Source organism: Epinephelus fuscoguttatus, linkage group LG9 (assembly GCF_011397635.1).
Source record: "Epinephelus fuscoguttatus linkage group LG9, E.fuscoguttatus.final_Chr_v1".
Classification (NCBI taxonomy): Eukaryota; Metazoa; Chordata; class Actinopteri; order Perciformes; family Serranidae; genus Epinephelus; species Epinephelus fuscoguttatus.
The window spans coordinates 2,868,164-2,890,361 of record NC_064760.1 but is presented as its reverse complement, the minus strand read 5'-3'; the positions used below and the strand labels follow the sequence as shown (position 1 = coordinate 2,890,361).

General features: G+C 44.3%; 2 protein-coding genes across 3 annotated transcripts in view; both read left to right on the top strand.

Moving 5' to 3' along the window:
• Positions 1-14,481, top strand: part of LOC125894797 (protocadherin-1-like) — a 34,201-nt gene extending 19,720 nt beyond the window's left edge. Inside the window, exons 2-3 of one of the 2 annotated variants that reach the window (XM_049586422.1) lie at positions 1,599-2,430; positions 10,393-14,481. In XM_049586422.1, the coding sequence (XP_049442379.1) occupies positions 1,621-2,430; positions 10,393-12,642 (3,060 nt within the window). In that variant the 5' untranslated portion in view covers positions 1,599-1,620 and the 3' untranslated portion in view covers positions 12,643-14,481. The remainder of the gene's footprint in view (positions 1-1,598; positions 2,431-10,392) is intronic. The other variant, XM_049586421.1, reaches the window with a different exon arrangement.
• Positions 1,621-12,642, top strand: LOC125895001 (protocadherin-1-like). Its single transcript, XM_049586768.1, has 2 exons — positions 1,621-2,430; positions 10,393-12,642. Exons 1-2 carry the CDS (start codon positions 1,621-1,623, stop codon positions 12,640-12,642), a joined length of 3,060 nt encoding a protein of 1,019 aa, XP_049442725.1.
• Positions 14,482-22,198: the final 7,717 nt, after the last annotated feature.

Genomic DNA, 22,198 nt, shown 5'->3' with positions numbered 1-22,198 from the left:
CCCCAAATGTGGTAAAATACAAGTAATGATAGTGTTTTTAATTTAGCATTTTAGATATTAAACTTAGTAGGTGTGCTGCTGCTCTGGTGGGAAACGAAAGATTCAGATGGTTTTTTTTTAATCAAAAGAAAGTGCTTCAGGGGCGACGTCGAGCTCACCTGGTGGAGTCCTTTGTAACTGCCTGGGTTCGATTGTGATTGGTGGCCCTTTGTTGCGTGTCATCCCCCCGTATCATCCAACATTTCCTGTCAATCTATAGCTGTCAAAGAAATATCAAAGTTCTTCAATACAGTTTGACGCCATTTGACGTTAGCTTGATGCAGAATCGTCTGATGCCGCCTCCTGAGAAGCACAGGGAGATTTGAATCAGCTCTCATTCACATATCTGCAGTCAAACCACCTGACCTTTGAGTAGCAGACTGACAGCGAAGTCTGGAACAGTCAAGCAGATCAGCCAATCAGCTGATTGTTTTTACTGGCCCGACTTCACCTTTTATTCCTGGTGTGTATTCAGGAGCTGAGCCCCGCCCTCAGTGAAACATGATACAGAAACAATAGAAGCAGCGTGCCCCTAAATGACACCAAAACATTTTATTTCCTGTTCATATGGCTGTTCATACACTCTGTGAAAAAGTGCCTTTAAATGTAGGGGAAACCCAGACTTTCATAAATTATATCTGCAGATTCAGATTCAGACACTTTATTAATCCCACCAGGGGCAGTTTTCTTTGAACAGCTTGTCTTACACACATATTATAACACACTGTAACATGTAGACAAATAAAAAGATGAGTAATAGATAAAAATCAAAGATCAAAAAAATATGCCAAGGAGTTTAGTGGGATAAAGGAATCTATAAATAATTTAAAATCTAATAGAATGATATAAATACATTTAATAGAAAAAGATATCAAAAGTTAAAAATGAAAGGGATTAAAAAACAATTAAAAAAAATAAATAAAACAATAAATAAAACATATTTATATTTAAATAATGTCTTTCAGAGGAGGACACACCGACGACAGGATGTTAAAAATATATTTATTATTTTATTCTAGCATCCGTCAGCCAAATGTCATCGTTTCTTTTAAGTGTTTTCTTGCCTTTTTTATTAGTTTTCAGTTGTTGATGTGAAGTGCTGACGACAGACTCACCTGTATTTAAAATCCTGTGAACATGTTAAGTCTCTGTGGGTGCACATATTTATTTATTTCTGTTTGGCATAAAAACGTCTCTGAGAGTCGAAGGCGTCCCGTTCCTTCTCGCTGCTCCTCCTCAGTATTTTGTGTTGCCTGCAGTGCGGTCAGTTTGTCTTCCTGTCAGTGTTGGACTGGCAGCAGGAAGAAGTCATCACTCTGTGCTGCTCAGCTGCTCCCTGCAGCCGGCCACCACACTGGGCCTGAAACCTCGCCACCCTCAGGTCTCGCAAATAACTGTTTGGGACACATTTAGTGGCCCACGGAGACGAATTCGACAATCTGTTCCTGAGCGGCGTTGACATAAATCTGAGGGAGGAGCAGCTCTTCCTCTTATTTTGTCTGTGTGGACAATGAGTGACGGCGCTCTCCCTAATCTGTTTTGTTTGTCTTCTCTTTCAGAGCGGTGCTGTCGGTCGGAGACATGGCGGCGCTGAGGTGGGAGGTTCTGCTGTTCCTGGTGGTCGTCCTGCTGGTCTCCTGCAGTGCCGCATCCACCGACATCCTGTATCGGGTTCCTGAGGAGCAGCCGCCCAACACACTGATTGGCAGCCTGGCGGCGGACCAGGGCCTGCCCGACACCGGCCACCTCTACAAGCTGGAGGTGGGCTCGCCGTACCTGCGGGTGGATGGCAAGACCGGCGACATCTACACCACCGAGATCCCCATTGACCGCGAGACGCTGAGGGACTGCCGCAACCTGTTCGAGGGCGACAAATGCTTCCTGGAGTTCGAGGTGTCGATCACCGACATGGTGAAAGGGATCGGCTCGGGGCCGCGGCTGATAGAGGGCCGCATCGAGGTGATGGACATCAACGACAACACGCCACAGTTCTCCTCGCCCATCCTCACCCTGTCCATCCCTGAGAACACGCACATCGGCGCCCTCTTCTCCATCCCCATGGCCACCGACAGGGACTCTGGCGCCAACGGTGTGGCAGAGTACTCACTGAGCACTGGGCCTGACGCTGACCAGCTCTTCAGCCTGCAGGTCGCAGTGGACTCCGACGAGAAGCTGCCTCAGCTGGTCGTCATGGGCAACCTGGATCGTGAGAAGAAGGACTCGTATGACCTGAACATCCGGGTGGTGGACGGAGGGAAGCCGGCAAGAGCGAGCAGTGCACTGCTGCGGGTCACCGTCACCGACCAGAACGACAACTCGCCAAAGTTTGAGCGGAGTCACTACGAGGCCGACCTGCCGGAGAACAGCCCGCAGGGACACTCTGTGCTGCAGGTCAGTCACTGAACACTAACACACACTGCATGTACATATACACAACAAATACACACCAGGTTTTCTATCATTTCTGTCAGTCCGTCATAGCAGCATTTGTTTCTAATTTTTTGATACATTAATTGTCAAGAAACTAATCAATAACAATGAAGACAAAGGATACAGTCAGTTATCAGGCCTAAATGCCAAAAATTGTCTGGTTCCAGCCTCTTAATGTCGGATTTCCTCTGTACTTTTGGTTTGATATCATTTTGAATTGAATAGTTTGGGGTTCTGTTCTGGTTCCTGCGGCTTAATGTCAGGGTCCCCAGATTCAGGGAAAACTTAGAAAAGTCATGGAATTTTGTTGTGTATAATAAAATTGTTAAGTTGCTAATCTGTAATGCAATCACGTATTGTAACGGCAAATATATCTTCTGTAGCTGTTGACGTAGTGTTGCTCCAATATGTGTTGATGTTTCGCCATATTCTCCCCGGGCTCGTCGCTCCATTCCTGATCAGCTACCTGAAATTACGTTTGAATAAAGTTTGAATACGATATGTTTATATTCGCCAGGCAAATGGGGCGAGAAAAAAACCTTCATTATGAGTCCTTCAACTTCAGTTCAATTCATTTATATTTATAAAGCCCGATATCACAAATCACAATTTGCCTCAGAGGCTTTACAGCATACGACATCCCTCTGTCCTTTGGACCCTCACAGCCGATCAGGAAAAAGTCCCCAAAAAAACCTTTAACGGGGAAACAAATGGTAGAAACCTCAGGAAGAGCAACTGAGGAGGGATCCTTGAAAAGTCGTTGAAAAGTTTGCAAATTTTGTCCATAAAAATGTGTGGGAACCCTGGAATTTTGAATTGTTCGGAGCATTTTGACCAAAAATGAATTGGTTCAGAGCCCAAAAACTTCCAAGCTGAAAGCACCAAATAGCAGGTTTTCTGTGAACAGTGACATCATCAGTGGGCGTGGTATATTCTACAGAGCTAATTTGGTGGTAGAGGAGTGTCTGAGTCCGGCACCTTCTGATGGGACAATTTATCTGATATTTTATAAGCTAAATTATTGATCACTTAAACAAAGAAATGATCGATGCTGGAAACAGTCACAGCCTTAAATCTGAACCACTGAGTTTGGAATAAACACAGAGGTGATCAGAGTTTTCTCTAAATGCTCGCATGCTGTGTTACAGCTCAGCGCCAGGTTCAGGTTGGGTTTCTCTTCCAGATCAGCGGTTCGGATAATTTAATTAAACTGGACCTGTGATGTCAGACTTTATAGAAGAAAGGAATGACCAACATAACAACTGACTACAAACCAGGGTGTAAAAGAAGGGGTTTAATTTATGGGGTGTGGTGTAAATAAATCAGTTTAATCCCTCAAAGAGGATTGATGTGAATGTTTAAGGCCTTAAAACACCTTAAGGAAAGTTTAAAGGGAAAAAATCTTCCCTTGTCAGACTGTTGTGTTTCAGGTGTAGATTAAAGTTCTTATCAGGATTTAGTAACTGAGTAAATCCTCCACATACATTAGCCTCTGTTCTTGAGTGAAGCTCAGTGCCTCGTCATGTCGGAGCGCTGCTGCTGCTCCTCCAGAGCTTTTCTGGTGCACCGAACCTGACGGAGGAACCTTTTGTCCCTGTTGGTGCTGCAGGACAACATGGAGCAGTGACTGCACATAATACGCTGCTCAATTATCCGTACAGACAGATGGTGCGTTGGAGGTGAAGCAGGGCGTGGGATCGCCGTGTGTAGTCACATATTAACACTGATTCAACTTCACCTTTGAGCCTCTGCACCGAGGGGAGGGGGGGGGTACGTGATGTCAGCGTCAGAACAAACAACAAACCCACCCCACTGTATCATCATCCTCCTCCTCCTCCTCGTCCTCTTCACTTCCCTTCGCTCGCTGACTGCGGCGTGACCAGCCAGCCTTCCAGTGAGCCGTGCATGACTTAATCTGAGTCAGTCATGAGATTATCCACGGGGCTTATTGGTATTATTGCTCTGGATGTGGCTCATTGCATTTCAGAGAGCCGCAGAATTCATTTCACTTAACGTGCAGTTGAGGAGTGATGCTTTAGAGGCAGCGGGACAGCGCTGACTGACGACCCTGACCTGCTTAAATCGTCCAATGGCGGCGCAGACTTGTAGATCTGTGCCTTTTGACTCGCTCTTTAAAGGAGCATGCCGCTGCGTTTTACATATTTTAACCTGCTTTCTGTCCAAAAAAAGCTGCCAGAGTTCACATGGAGTCACTTTAGTTCACAATAAACATCATCAGAGCCTGAAAGTTTATTTATGTATTGATTTATTTGAAAGGGACGATACTTTTACATTTAATTAAAATGCAAACAGTAGATATACGCAGGACTTTTCAGCTGAGGCTGATCTGTAGACGCCCTGGTTTGATGTTTGAGGACATAATGCAACGCTCTCATACGGAAATAGAGACAAACAATAAAACAAACACAGACAAATGAACACCACACACTAATCGAAATCACGATGACTAATAAAAAATTATGAAGGAGAAATCATGCGAGCTACAAACTTGACATTGGTTATTATAAGAAAATCCTACGGTCTACTAACTTGGTTTTTCTACAACTTACAACTTTGATTTTTGCTCATTGCAGTCATGATTATTTAATTGGACCAGCTCTGTCTCCAGAGCTTTCAACCACATCTTACTGTCTTCCTCATCAGTATAAGGCCCAGTGGTTCCCAACTGGTCCAGCTGCAGAGTCCAGATTTCTTCTTAGTCATTCGCTCAAAGTCCACACAGTTTAATACACCCAGCGTCATACTTGCTTTGGCCATGTCACTGAAATAGTTTACTGTCTCTGTTAAGTACCTGTCCTTTAGTCACTCACTTTACAACAGGAAATGCACTTCAAAATGAAAGCTCTGTGCCAGAAATTCACTGTACTTCAGAATTAAGTGTCTTCTACAAACCTGACCAGTTTGCGAGGCACTTGTGGCCCATTCTAAATGGACCCCCGACCAAACAGTTGAGAAGTCCACACAGACATATTTTTTAAAACCAAAATTGGCCTACTGTCCTTGTCCCAGTATACAAGCACGGGAGGGGAATCCATTTATTGAGCCAAGTATGTGCGACTCCTCTACGATAGGTGGAGATATGCCCCCTTTCAGCTTGTTAGTATTGGACCTTTTTCCTGTTGACCTATTACGTCACAGACCAAACAATGGACAAACAAGTTAGCTACGGTTAGCTAGCAGCTAACTGCTACCATGGTGGACAACTTTACAGCTCTGTACATTTGGTCCGTCCAAAAAGTCACGGTCAAAGCCCGGGGCGGAAACTGTGGAGCATGCTCAGAGCACGAACAGAGTCAACGCTGAAAAATTTCTGAATGAGTTTGAGTGTTTTCTGTGACTTACATCACAGTTTGCGTGTGGACGAAAGGCCAAAATATTACCTGTGGACCTGTGTGTGGACAGGACCTTAAATTTCAGCAAATCATCTGCAAAGTATTGTGGGTACTTGATACCAGCTGCGGATACACACATGCATCCTTGAAAATCCTCTGAAAGAAGGACTCGGTCCTCAGTAGAATTTGAAGAACAAACATTGGAACAGTCCTTAGGTGGGATTTGATGATTTAGTATCCTTGAAATTCAGCCTTGACTTAGAGAAACACCTACAGTTTTGAGGAAACATGTTGTCCAAGCTGGAAACTGTAGCAAAACAGTGCACACTGTATTGAGAGTGAACGTGCCCCTGAGAAAGAGAACAACACCCCAAACTGTTTGTACTCTGTCTGACTCATATTGGTTCATCAGAGGAAGAGGCTCAGTGAGAAATAAAGTTTTCAGGGACTTCTATCGACCGATAATCACACAATTTCTTTGACTGATTAATTAGATGATTGTAAAAACCTGTCACACTGCTCCTCCAGTACTATTATTATTATTCTCTTTTCACATGAAGGAGCTCTATAAATCCAGACCTTATTAGAGACCAAAGAATCATTGAGAATATTGACAGAGTCATTTTCTGTAATGACTAACAGCCAAAAGAAGATGGTAAAAAACATTAAATATTACTTCAACACCCAGCTGATTAATCCATTAAACACAGGCAGCCCCAAACTCTGAGCCACCGTGTTATTATAATGTGTTTCCACCATCAGTAGAGCAGACAGGAAGTAGAAACTGTGATGGATAAACTGACTCTAACAGCCTCTTTAGAGGACGGTGAGCCGTGTGGAGATTTGTGGCCTGATTTTATAAATATTGATGAGAAACGAGAGGTTTTAGTGTCAGAAAACCTGCAGAGAGTCTGGCCCTCATTTCAGAAACCAGTAGGTCTTGCTGGTTAATGGTTAACTGGGAGATAAACAGGGTTTATTTGCGTGGACAGAGCGGCCTTGGAGGGCAGCCAGCTTGGCTCTGGCCTCATCACAGCAGCTCAACTGTTCAATACACAATTCTCAGAAGCTGTCAATAATTCACCGCTGTTTGGTGATGTCTGCTGCTTAAAGCCACACCGGAGGAAAGGAAATCAATGGGCAGGAGAAATTATAATTTCACTTTCATGCTTTCTTTAACCTTAACCTCTCCGACTTGAGTCAGTGACTTCCACGGTCTGTCACAGTCTGTGATCCTGAGTGAGCAGGAAACCAGATATTTATTATGTGGCAATGTGAACTCCAGACTGTGTTAAAAAGAAAACCCCTCAGAGACTCTGTCGGCTGCTTTAACCTTTTAAACCCTGATCTTCTCCTTAAATCTTTAATTAAACGTTCATTGGAGATTTTTCCCACATTGATAATGTCATGTATTGTGTCGCAGCTTCCTGCAGCGCTTCATCAAAGCTTCATGCTGTTTACACTCAGGGAAATGTTACAGACACTCGCTCTGTGTTTTTGTGGCTGCAGCCGCCAATCAAACAGAAATAATACAGATTTATTTCTACATTGAATTTCCCCAAAGTTCAGCTTGACATTGACAAAGCTCACAAAATCAAGACAGTCATTCAGTTTGTGTTAAAAGCACCAATTTGGTACAAATATAGTTTAATACATGGAGAAGACATCTGGGTATTGAGGTGTCGCTGATTGGCATTCTGATGACCATGGTGGCAAAATCCAATATGGCCACCACCTGAAAAACGAACCAGCTACAAATATAAACTTGGTGTCTATTTTATGTTGGACCATTAGAAACATATTGGACATTTTTTTGACAGGATGCATCAGGACCACTAATTCGCATATTTTCAAGAGGGCAGCCAACTAAAACAAGATAAAATAAATCAATTTTTAATCTCTAAAGGAAAACTTGGTGTCAGTTTGACATGTTTAAGCATTAGAAACTCACTGGAATACTCAGATTTATTTTTAAATCGTATTATATTTCATTTATGAGCCCTAATAAAAAGGAATAGTACGACATTTTGGGAATAAAAAAGATAAACAAAATAAATAAAAACGTTGAGGTTTTGGTCAGTTTCCATTAGATTCCTCGTCAAAACAGCTCTCTATTATCTCAGGGACTATATTACTTTACTTTCACTGTCTCAAAGTTGCACTTTGACCAACAAGATCTCAAATGAAGAGAAACGAAATTAATGAATTCAATTAAATGGCAGTGGAAGTACACCTTTAATTGTAACTTCTTATATTGTTCACAAACAGGAAAATATAAAAACATTTCCAGCGTTCACTCCTATCAAAGTTGCTCAGTGGTGCATGAAGCCAGAAACGGTCAACTGCTGTGTATAAATTGCCCTGATCATCGGCACGGCTTCAGGTGAGCTAGAGACGTCCACCGGCCAAGTTAGCTACTTCCATTTTAGTGCTCTGCTAACATGAGCGGGGGGGAAATTATTAATCCTGCAGCTCTTCTTGACTTTCCAATTGGTATCGGACTGAATGGATACAACCCTGATAGTGAAACGAGCCATTTTACCAGGTTGGGGTTGCTAAAAATAAACAAACGTATCCACTAGTTTAAAGGCGTCTCTTTCCTAGTTTAAGTCTATGGCAAAAAGTTTTTTGGGGCCAATGGCATCATGTGACGAACCCGAGAGTTGTAATTCCACTGTTTGGCCACTACGAATATTGGCTTCAAAGCCCAGTGGACTCTTGGGGGGCCTGGTTTACAGTCTGTGTGCTAAGCTAAGCTAACCAGCTTCTGGCTGCAGCTTAACATTTATGCTAGATTTCCATTCACCTTGGAGGTTGGAGGTTAGAGTTGGGAATGATCTTAGTCGGCCACGTTCCAGTACAACAAGTGGAAAAACCAAGATGTTGTTAACAATACCAGTGAATAACAACATATGCTGTATTTTGTGCACACAAACACCGTAGCAACACGTCCACAGATAGAAGCTGGACAGTACTGAGTGTACGACTGATTTAATGAGACCAAAGTGCTACTAAACAGTAAATCACCACAGCTGTCACTACTGTTGATGCACGGATCAGCCATCTAGGAATCTGTGGTCAGGGCTGGTGAAGTTTCTCTGACTTTCAGAGTTAGAGATTCGACTTTAGGAAGTGTTCCAGTTAAAATTTCCAATTGGGAGCTCTGAGTGCAAATGTGACGCATCATTATTCTGCAAATATCAGAGTGGTATCAATCTCCTTTAACTTTTGCCAAGAAAGTTATCGAGTGCTTTTCCCAAAATGTCAAACTATACCTTTAAAAAACCGCTGGCACCTCGGGTAGAATTTAAAAAGGATGTTGTGTCCTTGACCAAAACAACTGGAGTTTTATTGTTTGTTTAAAAACCGTCCTCACTTCAGGAAGATTTCCTTTCCCTTGTATTTTTAAAGAAACCAATATTTTCAGGAGTTAAATTTTTAGGAGATTATTTAGTGCTGGCTTGGCTCAGATCCCAGTTGTGCTTTAAAGGAATAATGGCCTTAAAGTTTAAAAAGCCTAATTACATTAGTGTAAGTCCCGGGTGAAGCCTGTAGAAAACGCTGAAGCAGCAGCACCTGGGACATTTAAATCAGCTGTTCAACAACTAGTTCATTTAAAGCTACACGGCGACCTACATTTCTCCACAGCAGCCGTGGCATTGAATGAATGCAATTAAAAAGTATTAGATGTGTAGATAGAAAGGCGTCCTAACGAGTCCATCCTAAGTGATACGCTGCTGACTGATCGCACCTCCTAATTGACTAATTACCTTCATTTACTTTGGGTTTGGGCGTTCGAAGGCGGCTCGTGTCCGATGGCGGTCCGTCCTCTCCAGCCTCGTAATGGGCCCCGAGGAGCCGGGGCTTTTCTGATAATGAGAGGAACATTAACATTCACTCATCTGCCCATTAGACGCCAATGACCCGCTGCACGGCCGTTAGATGTTGTTGTGTGGGTGTGTGCGCTCAGCTTTGATCGTCTATTATGTTTCAGCAGAAAAACTCCTCCCCCCTCAGGAAAACACAAAGGCCTCTGTAGTGCTGCATTAGTGACGGCTGTGACTCTGTAAGTCACAGAGGATAAATAATCATTCGGATAAAACTGAGGCGAGAACGAGGAGATATAATGGGAATATGATGCGTTCAGGTGACCTCAGACAGATCAATTCACGTACCTAATAATGACCTCCTCACCGAACTCTGATCAGTCAGATTATTGCACAACCTTTTTCTTATAGACCAATTCTTAGTACGAGACAGTTGTTTTGTCAGTGAACCTTGTGAGTTGTAATGGAGCCAAATTTGGTAACGTTTCCTTTGTTAAATGTTGCTGTTGTCCCTGGCTTCATATTGTGTAGGATCTGCTAGCGGCTAGGCTAATCTATACAATGTAAAATGCCATAGGCTTGTGCTAATAACATTAGCATGTTGTATTTGTGGGGAAAATGTGTCCAGATAAAGACAAGTGTTTTTTGGCTCTGCCCACAAAATATGTCATCACTGTTTACAAACACAAAAAGAGTTTAATGGATGCTTTAAGAAGGTAAACGTCTTCTTTTTGTCCTCATAGGTCAGAGCCAACGACGCGGACACCGGCTCCAATGGGGAGATCGACTACAGCCTCCATCAGGTGACAGAGGCCGTCCAGAGGCTTCTGCGCATCGACCGCTCTACTGGCATCATCTACGTTAAGGGCCTGGTGGACCGCGAGGAGGAGAGCTTTCTCAAGTTCTTTGTGGTCGCCAAAGATCGTGGGCCCAACTCCAAGAGCACCAAGGTCCTGGTGAACATCAGCGTCAAGGATGTGAACGACAACGCACCCGCCATCGAGATCCGTGGTATCGGCTTGGTGACACACCAGGATGGCGTGGCCAACATTTCTGAGGACATGCCCATCGGCACGCCAGTGGCATTGGTCCAGGTGTCGGACCGTGATGAGGGGGAAAACGCGGTGGTGACTTGTGTGGTTGCCGGCGACGTCCCGTTTCAGCTCCGACCTGCGAGTGAGTCGGCCAACGACCGGAAGAGGAAGTACTTCCTGCAGACAACAACCCTGCTGGATTATGAGCGTGTGAAGGATTACAGGATTGAAATCGTCGCAGTGGATTCTGGGAACCCGGCCCTGTCCAGCACCAACTCCCTCAGAGTGCAGGTCACGGACATGAACGACAACACGCCAGTCTTTTCACCTGCCATGCTCGAGGTGGACTTTCCAGAGGGCAATCAGCCGGGTGACAGGGTGTTGGACATCACTGCGACAGACGCTGACAGCGGCACCAACGCAGAGCTGGTCTACAGCATCATCGAGCTGTCGGCCACCAGGCTATTTGAAATTGATGCCGACACTGGAGAAATTCGAGTGAAGAACCTGCTGGATCGGGAAGAGACGGAGCGTTACGAGTTCCGCGTGGCGGCGGCAGATAAGGGTGTTCCCAGCAAAACTGGCACCGCTACATTGGTGATTAATGTTCTGGACCGCAATGACAACGATCCCAAGTTTATGCTGAGCAGCTACAGCTTCTCCGTCATCGAGAACATGCCTCCACTCAATCCCGTTGGCGTGGTGACTGTCACTGATGCCGATAAGGGTGAGAACGCCCGCGTGAAGCTGTATGTGGAACAGGACAACAGCAAGTTTGTCATCCAGAACGGCACCGGCACCATCCTGTCCAGCATCTCCTTCGACCGTGAGAAGGAGAGCACCTACACCTTCCGCCTGAAGGCCGTGGACGCTGGTGACCCTCCTCGATCGTCCTACGTGGGTGTGACCATCAACGTCCTGGACGAGAACGATAACGCCCCCTACGTCACCAAACCAGCGAACTCCTCCTACACGTACATGTCCCCCGTCACCCCGCCAGACACCAGCGTTGAGGTGGTGGAGGCTGAGGACATTGACTCTGGACCCAACGCTGAGCTGGTCTACACCATCACAGGTGGCAACCCGTACGGCCTGTTCCACATCTCGCCAAACAGCGGGGAGATCACGCTGGTGCAGGAGTTCACCGGCAAGCACAACGGGCTGCACCGCCTGGTGGTGAGGGTCAGCGATAAAGGCAAACCTCCCCGCCACACCACCGCCCTGGTCCACGTCTTTGTCAACGACACCAAGTCCAACGTCTCCCTCATCGAGGCACTGGTCGGGCACAGCCTCTACACCCCGCTGGACAGGGACATTGCCGGAGATCCCAACTACGCCCTCGCACAGCGCAGCAACATCCTGTACGGCAGCCTGGCGGGGGTCGCAGGCGTGATTCTTGTCATCGTAGCCGTGGTGGTCATCAGACACCGACTGCAGAAGGACACAAAGAGCGGTTACCAGGCCGGCAAGAAGGAGAGCAAGGACCTGTACGCGCCCAAGCAGGGCCCCAAAAACGGCAAAGGCAAAAAGAGCAAGAAAGGAAAAGCTCCCAAACCGGCGAAGCCGCTGGAAGAGGACGAGGAGGCGAGCCTGCAGAAAGGCCTCAAGTTCAACCTCATCAACGACAACGTCAACGACAGTCCCAGAATCCACCTGCCCCTCAACTACCCGCCAGGAAGCCCCGACCTGGGCCGCCACTACCGCTCCAACTCCCCGCTGCCCTCCATCCAGCTGCAGCCGCAGTCGCCCTCCGCCTCCAAGAAGCACCAGGCCGTTCAGGACCTCCCCGCCACCAACACCTTCGTGGGAACGGGCGACAACAACTCCACGGGCTCCGACCAATATTCGGATTACAGCTACAAGGCCAACCCGCCCAAATACAGCAGCAAACAGGTAGGAGACTACGCAAACACGGCCATGTACCACAGGGACATCCATTGGACCAACGGGGTGTGGTAGTCACGCTGGGACTCCGATAACCTTCCACCAAAGCTGCACTGATTCCCCCCCGCACACTTCAGACGCCTGTTTTGTTTTTGGTTTGTTTGTGTTCACCATTTCTGTTCTGTTCAGTTTTTTGGTTTTTGGATGCCACAGTAATCACACCCTAACGGGATAGACCAAATATGGGCATATTTATCGATTTGGTGACCCTGAAATGAACTCTGACGAACTGTGTGATGATTTTTGTTCCTGTTCCACATTAAAATGACAAATTATTACAGTATTTAATTGTAATTTCTGGATATTCCTGCACAAGCAAAGCGAGAAAACAAAAATACAAAGGTATATTTTGGATATATGAAGATCCTGGTGAGTCCCATATGGGTCTATCCTCAGCTTCTGTTTGTTTTCTTTGTGTTTCACCTTTTTCCACTGTGGGTTAAATGAAGGAGTCTCTGCTGTTTTTATTATTCACAAGTGTTTCTTTCATTGAGAGGTTCACGCTGACATCCTCATTAAGTCTGAATTCTTTTTTTTGTGGAGAGCTGACTGGAGGTTTGAAAGCTGCTCTTTATGCTCGGATCAGCTTGTTGAGGTGTGACAAAGAAGAGTGACTGTGACTTTTTTTTTTGTGTTTCTCGGGGTACCCATTTTTTATTGTTTCTTGGCTTTTCTCTTGGCCGGGGGACTGGACGGGGCTGAGCGGCACTTTAGAGTGTTTCCATCCAGTTCAGACCAATTTGAGGTAATTTCAGCTCGGTCAGGGAGCCAAGCCGTGAAAGGAAGAAAGAAAGAAAAAGAGAGGGAATACAAAAAGAAAGGAGGGATGGGGGAGGGAGGGCAGGTTGTAAAGAGCCAGCACACTATGAAGGAAAAGGTACACTAAGACTAAATACGACCATTTCTTAACCTCTGCACCTCCTGTCAGGTCAGCTGAAATACGACTTTTAATTTTGCCGTGTTCCCAATCAGCGGGGTTTAAAAGTCAATTGTTTGCACAGATTAATGGCAGGTAATTTTCCAGGCGCCCGCTTTCGCCTTCTTTTACCCAGAGTGCCTTGCTCTACTCTATTTAATGTACAAAAGGGGGGGTGGAGGGGGGGGGGGTGTCATTACCTGCGTGATGATGACGAGTGTTTTTGTTAAATGTCACGTGCACTGTGAAACCGTGGAGACAATCGTACAGACTGTATGTGAACGACTCATTTTTGTTTTCATCTGCTGTTTATGTTGCAACGTTACCGTGTGTGTCACGACTTGTGTGTTTAACAAGAGCATTTCATTGTTCTCCTCAAAGACTCACCAAAGACTCACACACACACACACACACACACACACACACACACACACGTTCACTGTCATCACCACCATGTATATGAACTGTGTTTCTCTGTGTGGTCGCTGTAGCGAGTGTTGGCGACTCCTGCTGGTTTCAGATTCAGCCTGTCGGCGCTCGAGCTGGCGGGCGTCACGCTTCATATCCACACGACCACTTGTACAGTGTTTTTGTTTTTGTTTTTTACAGCTAAGAGCAAGATTTTAATTCAATAAACATGTTGCTTCAATGTGACAAAGTGGCGCTCTGTCTGTGCATTCACTGGGTGGTCAAAGTGGGCGGGGCTACAGACAGGAAGTGGGAACAGTTTTCATTTTCATCTTTCACACATGGAGAGAAAATGTATGTTTACAGCAAATGAGACATGATTAAGCCGAGCTCACTGTTGAGTTATGTTGTGATGCGTTCAAGCTCTACTCAGTAAAAATCAGTATTGAGCGAATATAAATATTAACTTTAGTTTTTAGGCAAGAAACTTGAATAAATGCAGAAATGTATATTTTTCACTGCAATATAAAATAAATATAGAGAGGGAATTATGAGATATTAAATATAGTAAAAAAAAACAAACATTCAAAGCATTTATTTTTTGAAGATGTTTTTTATGTGAAAGGTTATTTTAAAGGTTGATAAATAAATGTGTATGATTGAATTTGCACTCATTCAAACGTCGTGTAATGAAGGTCTTACTGACTTTAAAAAATATATTTTTTTGATAATTAAGATTTTTTTGTTTCCCTGGCACAAAAGGGGGAATAAATAACAACAGTAACCAAATAAACAACAACAAAAACATCAGTATTTGCATCAGAATTTCACAATCTGTGCAATCAGGGTGCATCTCAGTGACGTAGGCATGTATATATACTGTAAATATATATATTTAAAAATATCTATACAGAGGTTGAATTATGACTATAATATTCAGAGTTGGAGGCAAACGGTGCACAGAAGAAGTGTGAAATAAATATCTGATGAATTAATATAATGTTCCTTTACACAGTGGATGTTTGTGAGCATCTATTGGTGGATTCGATCAGGTCTTTATTGATCAGCGGCTCAGAATATTGAGCAGCAGAGAACTGATAAACTTCAGAATATATTACAGCTGTATGATGGAGTAAATATTCACACGTCATTTAATATATTTAGGCTCATATTGGACAGTAAATGGATGTGTGCACGCTGCTGTCCAGCATTCACAAGTTTCTTACAAGTGTTTCTTTTTCTGCAGCAACGCCGTTTTCCACTCAATGTGGAGATCAAGATTTCAAATCAGTTTGATTTTGTTGGAGATGATTTAAAACTTCAGGGGGATATATCTGCAGAAATTAAATATAATAAGTCTGTTTTCTTTCGTGTATAATCACCTGATAATTAGAATTATTGTGTTTTTGTTGCCTCAGAATGAGACGTTTATACGTACACAGGGAGCAGGTCCTCGTCTGTGGAGATCACCATGTTGCACTGCCATGTTTCTACAGCAGCCCAGAAAAAAACACTTATTTTTTTAGTGTTTTTATCAGTTTTAATCAGCCAGTCTGTTTGTTTTGGAGAGGAAGAGACCTCTGTGGATAATTCAGCTCCCAGTAAAAACCTCCTGATCAATGAACACTGAAGGAATTCTAACCAGGAGAAGTTTCAGCTGGTTGCAATCTGAAATTCTAGAGTAATCTAGTAATCTCCTAAATCTGGACTAAATAAATACATTTTCTCTTCATAACATGAACCATTTTGTCTGTCACTTTAACAGCTGCTTACCTACACACACACACACACACACACACACACACAGGAACAAAGCAGCAAGCAGGTGCTGAAGCTGCAGAGGTCAAAGGTCAGAAATCATTCAGACACAGTTATTAACAACAAGGAGTGAAGAGGTCAGAGGTTACTGAGGAGGTTACTGAGGTCACCCCCCCCCCCCATCATCATCCTCATCATCATCATCATCCTCATCATCTTCATCATCATCCTCATCATCTTCATCATCATCAGGAGGCCACATTAACAATCTGCCAGCGTCCTTCCTGCTTTTATGCTGACCAACTTGGCTGTCTCTATGGTAACACAACGACCTGTGTGTGCGTCTGTGCGTGTCTGTGCGTGTGTGTGTGTGTGTGCTGACTCATAGTACTGACCCCCCCCTCCACCTCCTCCTCCCCGCCCCCCTCTATCCAATCCAGCACAATCCCTCCTTCTATGGAGAGCTCTGCCCTTTGAATGAAGAGACGTGTGTGTGTGTGTGTGTGTGTGTGTATTTCAGCTCTGAGCTGTGTGTGTGTGTATTCCCTCTCTCTGAGTTCACGGCTGCAGCAGCCTCAGTTTCATACTTTCATGTTTACAATCGGAGAGAAGTCGAGAGTGTTTCGGGTGTTTGTGTCTCAGATTCTTTAAAGTTCAGGTTTTTGGACCTGCGCAGACATCGGTGGAAATGTTTCATGATCGGAGCTCAGTGGATTGAACGAAACATCAACAGCAGGGCGTCAAAAAAAAATCTCCAGTCTGACCTCTTTCTGTCGAGGATCTACTTTGTTGTATATCACTCCGCCTGCCTCTCTGATCAGCGCCGCTCAGCTGTCTGCAGGGGAACAGGAGGCAGCAGCCTGTCTGCACAAACACCACCTCACCACCTCATCACTTCATCACTTCATCCAAATCTGCAGCTTCACCCTCTGTTGGTTGACTCATAATCTGTTTCACACCATCAGCACGGCTGCACAGCGTCAGAGTGTTTGTCCAGTCTGGATGTAAACCTGTGGAGTAAAAGGTTTGTAGGTTGGTGTTAGTTCACATCAGTGATACTAAACTTATGGGCCCCCAGTATGGTGCCAGGTGGCCCCCCATCTGGGGCTGCACAGATAAAAAACAGATCGAAATATCTCCAAAATGTCACAACGTATCAGTGTGAATGATGGATTGTGATGCTGCTGAGATGCTCCAGCCTACAAGTTATATTCTAGGTGTCAGGAACAAGCTTGTTTGGTAAAAATCCCATAATCATCATTTTTATTTTTATTTTTTTCAGTGAAAATTATGAAAATTTTCCACTAAAATTGCGACTCATATCACAATATCTGTCAAAATGACAGCTATATGACTGTTTTTTGCTTATCTTGCAGCCCTAATCCCAACCATTCTCTGATTCACTGAGAAAATAAATTAATAAATAAATGATATAAATAAATATAAAATAAATAAATGTTCTCATTCACTGCCCGCCTGCATGCAGTTCATTTCTACCTGCAAATTTATTCATAAATACATATATTTTACCTGCTATTATTTGTACCTGCGGGTCCAGGACTCTGGTAAGGACACAGGTAAGCACTAAATGCCGAATGTCCTCAAACCTAAGCAACACCCGTGCGTAGCTGTGCAGGGCTGCTGCGACCGGCCCCTGACCCCCTGTCATTTTGCAAAAAAAGTTGAGTATCCCTGGTTTCAAACTTACAGCCAAAAGTTGACCTGTGTGTATCCCAGGACACAACCGTTACACCCTGAAAATAGGCGCTTGGAGATGCATGCACGCCACGATGGCATCGCTCTGGCGCACCTCTACATTGAAAACAATAAATCTGAGGGCGCAGACAACATGACGTGTACGCCCCCTTAAAAAGTTGTATTAAAACTGATCTCCAGTAGCACAACACTGGTTCACAGCGATGCTGATTTACCCGACAGCCTGAACTGAGCACCGCTGTGATGATGTCACAGCTACAGCAGCACAAAATCAGTGTGTGATGCATCTGTAGGTACATCAGTAGATCTGACTGGTCACCAACCGTGATGTCAGGTCAAAGATCACAAGACAAATGTTTCAGTTTCAGATGATACGTCTACATTTAGCTTTTTTTTGTTGGTAAATACTGGACATGTTTACCAGATGAAACAGCCTGAGGAGAAAAAATCAATCTTTAGGTGGCAGATCTGTAACTTAAAATCATATATGTACTCCTGGAGCTGAAGGATTAAAAACACCTTCATTATAACCACAATGATCATCAGACTTTCAGCCGTCCTGAACTCCTCCACCCTCCAGACTGGACCTGCTCATGTTCACGCTCATAATGATGCGTTACAGTCCATTAAATGCCGACTGATTTAAGACAGGTGTTTATAAATCAGAAACATGTGTTTCTGCAGTTTGACAGACAGATGGACTTCCTGTGTCTCTGCAGTCCGGATCGCTGTCTGAAAAAAAAAGAGAAATGGAGGAGTAATGGAGGAACCATTAGCCGGGCGGCTAACAGCCTTTTTCCTCCCCAGAAAATTACAGTCATTCTCTGCAGCGGCTAAAAATGTGGCGAGTCAGGGACAGAGTGTCTGTCATCAGGCGGACACAGCTGAGAGGAAGTACAGGTAGCGAGGCTGTACTCAGACGTTACTGCAGCTGCAGGACAGGTACTGATGAGTGTGGATTTAAAGACGTCACCTGTTCACCTGTTCACCTGAGCAGATTCCTCCTCTCTGATGAGACGCTGAGTGAAGTCAGGACACAGTGAATGTTTCCACAGTGGTGGTGCTGACGCGCTGAGGACACGGTGGAGGCGTCTGTCAGCAGCAGCGGTTCCTTTTGAAGAACCAGAACTTTTTCTTGAATTTTCAAGAACCTTGAACCAAACCCAGGGTCAGCAACTTTAACTATCTAAAGAGCCGTTTATGACCAAAATAATTTAAAAAAAATCTTAAAATTATTGTGCAGTGAAGCAACAAGAGAGGAAGAGGAGGGTGTGTTTGTCTCTTCCCACCTTCACGTCTCCTTTCCAACATGCATTCACACCTCACACAGTCGCACACACACACACACACACACACACACTTTAACCTCCTGATGCTGTTGTGATGTGTTCAGTGTTTGATTTGTGAGTTTTGTTCTCTGTCACTGAACAGACAAATGAAATGAACGAGTGAATGTCTGAAAGAGGTTGAAGCAGCGCTGTTGTGCCATCGCAGTGTTTTGTAACCAGTCAGGTTGTGTGTGTTTTCACAGGTCAGAACAGGTACGATGGAAAGATGAAGATACATCTCTCAGTGGTGTGTGTGTGTGTGTGTGTGTGTGTGTGTGTGTGTGTGTGTGTGTGTATGAGGGGCTAGCTATTGACAAAGGGGCCTTTGTGATGCACGCACACACACACACACACACACACACACACACAAAGGACCCACATTATTTCCCCTAAAACACACACATTCCTGAACATGAACATCACTCAGCACAACATAATCCTCTCAGCCCCTCTGTGTGTGTGTGTGTGTGTGTGTGTGTGTGTGTGTGTGTGTTTTTGTGTATATAGTAACAGACAGGTGTGTCAGACAGGTACAGCGTCTTCGTACGCTCAGTTGAAGCTGAAGGTCAAAATAAAAACTCGTCACGTAGACGCTGCTGTCTTCACTGAGCGCGCTCAGTCACATGACCCTCAGGTGTTTCTCGGTGACAGCAGGAGGCTCAACGTCCAGTTTAACACCAGCAGTGAAACGTTTATAAGCTTCATTTCCATTATTAGCTCCTTTAGATCACTGAACGTGGACACAGGAAGTGGGTCGGCTGTAGTGATGGCGTGGACACAATGTAAGAAGGAGTGTCTCTCTGTCACTGATGGACCGTTAAACTGTCTTAGAGCGAGACAGAGGAGCCACATCAGCTCTCTGGTCTCTCGACATGGACTCAGGTCTGCGTTCCTACAAACTGCCAAACAAATATCAACCAGGGAAAGTTAGCCGCTAACATTAGCTCTCAGGTTAGCTTGTTATATTAAACAGCTCAACCCATGCAGAGCCCCTCTCCACTCCAATTGACATAACTTTTCTAGAATGTATCTAGATCTGTAATCACTGTGCTCTGGCTCCACCCAAACACACAGACTTTGATTGGATGTCTGTAAGCCAATCACAGTGTTCCACATCATCTAAAGTGGACTGCAGTAGAGCCACGCCCCCTTTTAAACATGCATGGTCGACCGTGAGGCAAGGAGGAAGAGTAAGACACATTTAAATCTGTTTATCATAAAGTTCATGACTTGTGTGTTTAAATGGTTTATAAAGTAAAGATGAGATGCTTTTTTATTGTTCCATTAAACTGTAAAGTAGATAAAGGTGTTAAGTAAATGTGGTCATGAATGGATTACTGATTACTGATTACAAGTACAGGGCCCTGGCTATCACCTGCAGAATGTTAAATGTCAGATTAACATGTAGCTAACAGGAAGAGTCTCAAAATAACCACAAAGAGACAAAAAATGACTACAAAGACACACAAAACAACCACATAGAGACTCAAAATCACCACAAGGAGAAACAAAATGACTACAAACAGACACCAGACTGCAAAGAGATGCCATACAAACACAACGTATCTTCAAAGAGACACCGGACAACCACAAAGAGACACAAAACAACCACAAAGAGACACCGGACAACCACAAAGAGACACAAAACAACCACAGAGACTCAAACAACCACAAAGAGACACAAAACAACCACAGAGACGCAAACAAACACAAAGAGACACAAAACAACCACAGAGACTCAAAACAACCACAGAGACTCAAACAACCACAAAGAGACACAAAACAACCACAGAGACTCAAACAACCACAAGGAGGCACAAAACAACCACAAGGAGGCACAAAACAACCACAGAGACTCAAAACAACCACAAAGAGATACAAAACAACCACAAAGAGACACAAAACAACCACAGAGACTCAAACAACCACAAAGAGACACAAAACAACCACAGAGACTCAAACAACCACAAAGAGACACAAAACAACCACAGAGACTCAAACAACCACAAGGAGACACAAAACAACCACAAAGACACCAAAAACAACCACAAAGAGACACAAAACAACCACAGAGACTCAAACAACCACAAGGAGACACAAAACAACCACAAAGACACCAAAAACAACCACAAAGAGACACAAAACAACCACAAAGACACCCAAAACAACCACAAAGAAACACCAAACAACCACAAAGAGACCCAAAACAACCACAAAGAAACACCAAACAACCACAAAGAGACCCAAAACAACCACAGAGACTCAAAACAACCACAAAGAGACCCAAAATAACCACAGAGACTCAAACAACCGCAAAGAGACACAAAACAACCACAGAGACTCAAACAACCACAAAGAGACACAAAACAACCACAAAGACACCCAAAATAACCACAGAGACTCAAAACAACCACAGAGACTCAAACAACCACAAAGAGACACAAAACAACCACAAAGACTCAAACAACCACAAAGAGACACAAAACAACCACAAAGACACCCAAAATAACCACAGAGACACAAAACAACCACAGAGAGACACAAAACAACCACAAAGAGACACTGGACAACCACAAAGAGACACAAAACAACCACAGAGACTCAAACAACCGCAAAGAGACACAAAACAACCACAGAGACTCAAACAACCACAAAGAGACACAAAACAACCACAAAGACACCCAAAATAACCACAGAGACACAAAACAACCACAGAGACTCAAAACAACCACAGAGAGACACAAAATAACCACAAAGACTCAAACAACCGCAAAGAGACACAAAACAACCACAGAGACTCAAACAACCGCAAAGAGACACAAAACAACCACAGAGACACAAAACAACCACAGAGACTCAAAACAACCACAAAGACACCAAAAACAACCACAAAGAGACACAAAACAACCACAAAGAGACACAAAACAACTACATAGAGAAAACAAAATCACCACAAGGAGACACAAAGTGAGCACAAAGACTATATGTCTTGCTCCCCTGTAGGAGAGGTGGTGGGGCCCTCTGCATATCTGAGCCCATTGTTTGTCTCATCATCCGCTCATGAATGTCGTACAGTACAGAGTATAGATATAGAGCAGTGTAGAAGTATACTGTGACAGGAAGTGGAGATACTCAAGTAAAGTAAAAGTACCTCAGAGCTGTACTTGAGTAAACGTACCGTCCACCGCTGTGTGAAACAGGAACAGAAAGACAAAGTGTGACACATGAGATCCTCTCACAGCTCCTTTGTTTGGCTTATTTTAATGGGTTCTTTAGAGAACCTCGAGAACCGTGAAGGAACTCCTTCATTCAGCCTCTCTCTCCATCTCTGTCTGTCTGCGTCTATCTCGGTCGCCCCTCAGGGCTGTGATTGTGTTGGAGCCACTGAGACGACTCCATACAAAGATCACTGTGTGTGTGTGTGTGTGTGTGTGTGTGTGAGTGT

Excerpts from the sequence above, each read along its gene's own strand:
- LOC125895001 (XM_049586768.1), top strand. The coding sequence starts at position 1,621 with ATGGCGGCGCTGAGGTGGGAGGTTCTGCTGTTCCTGGTGGTCGTCCTG. Across the intron at positions 2,431-10,392 it reads AGGGACACTCTGTGCTGCAG|GTCAGAGCCAACGACGCGGA; the intron begins GTCAGTCACTGA and ends TTGTCCTCATAG.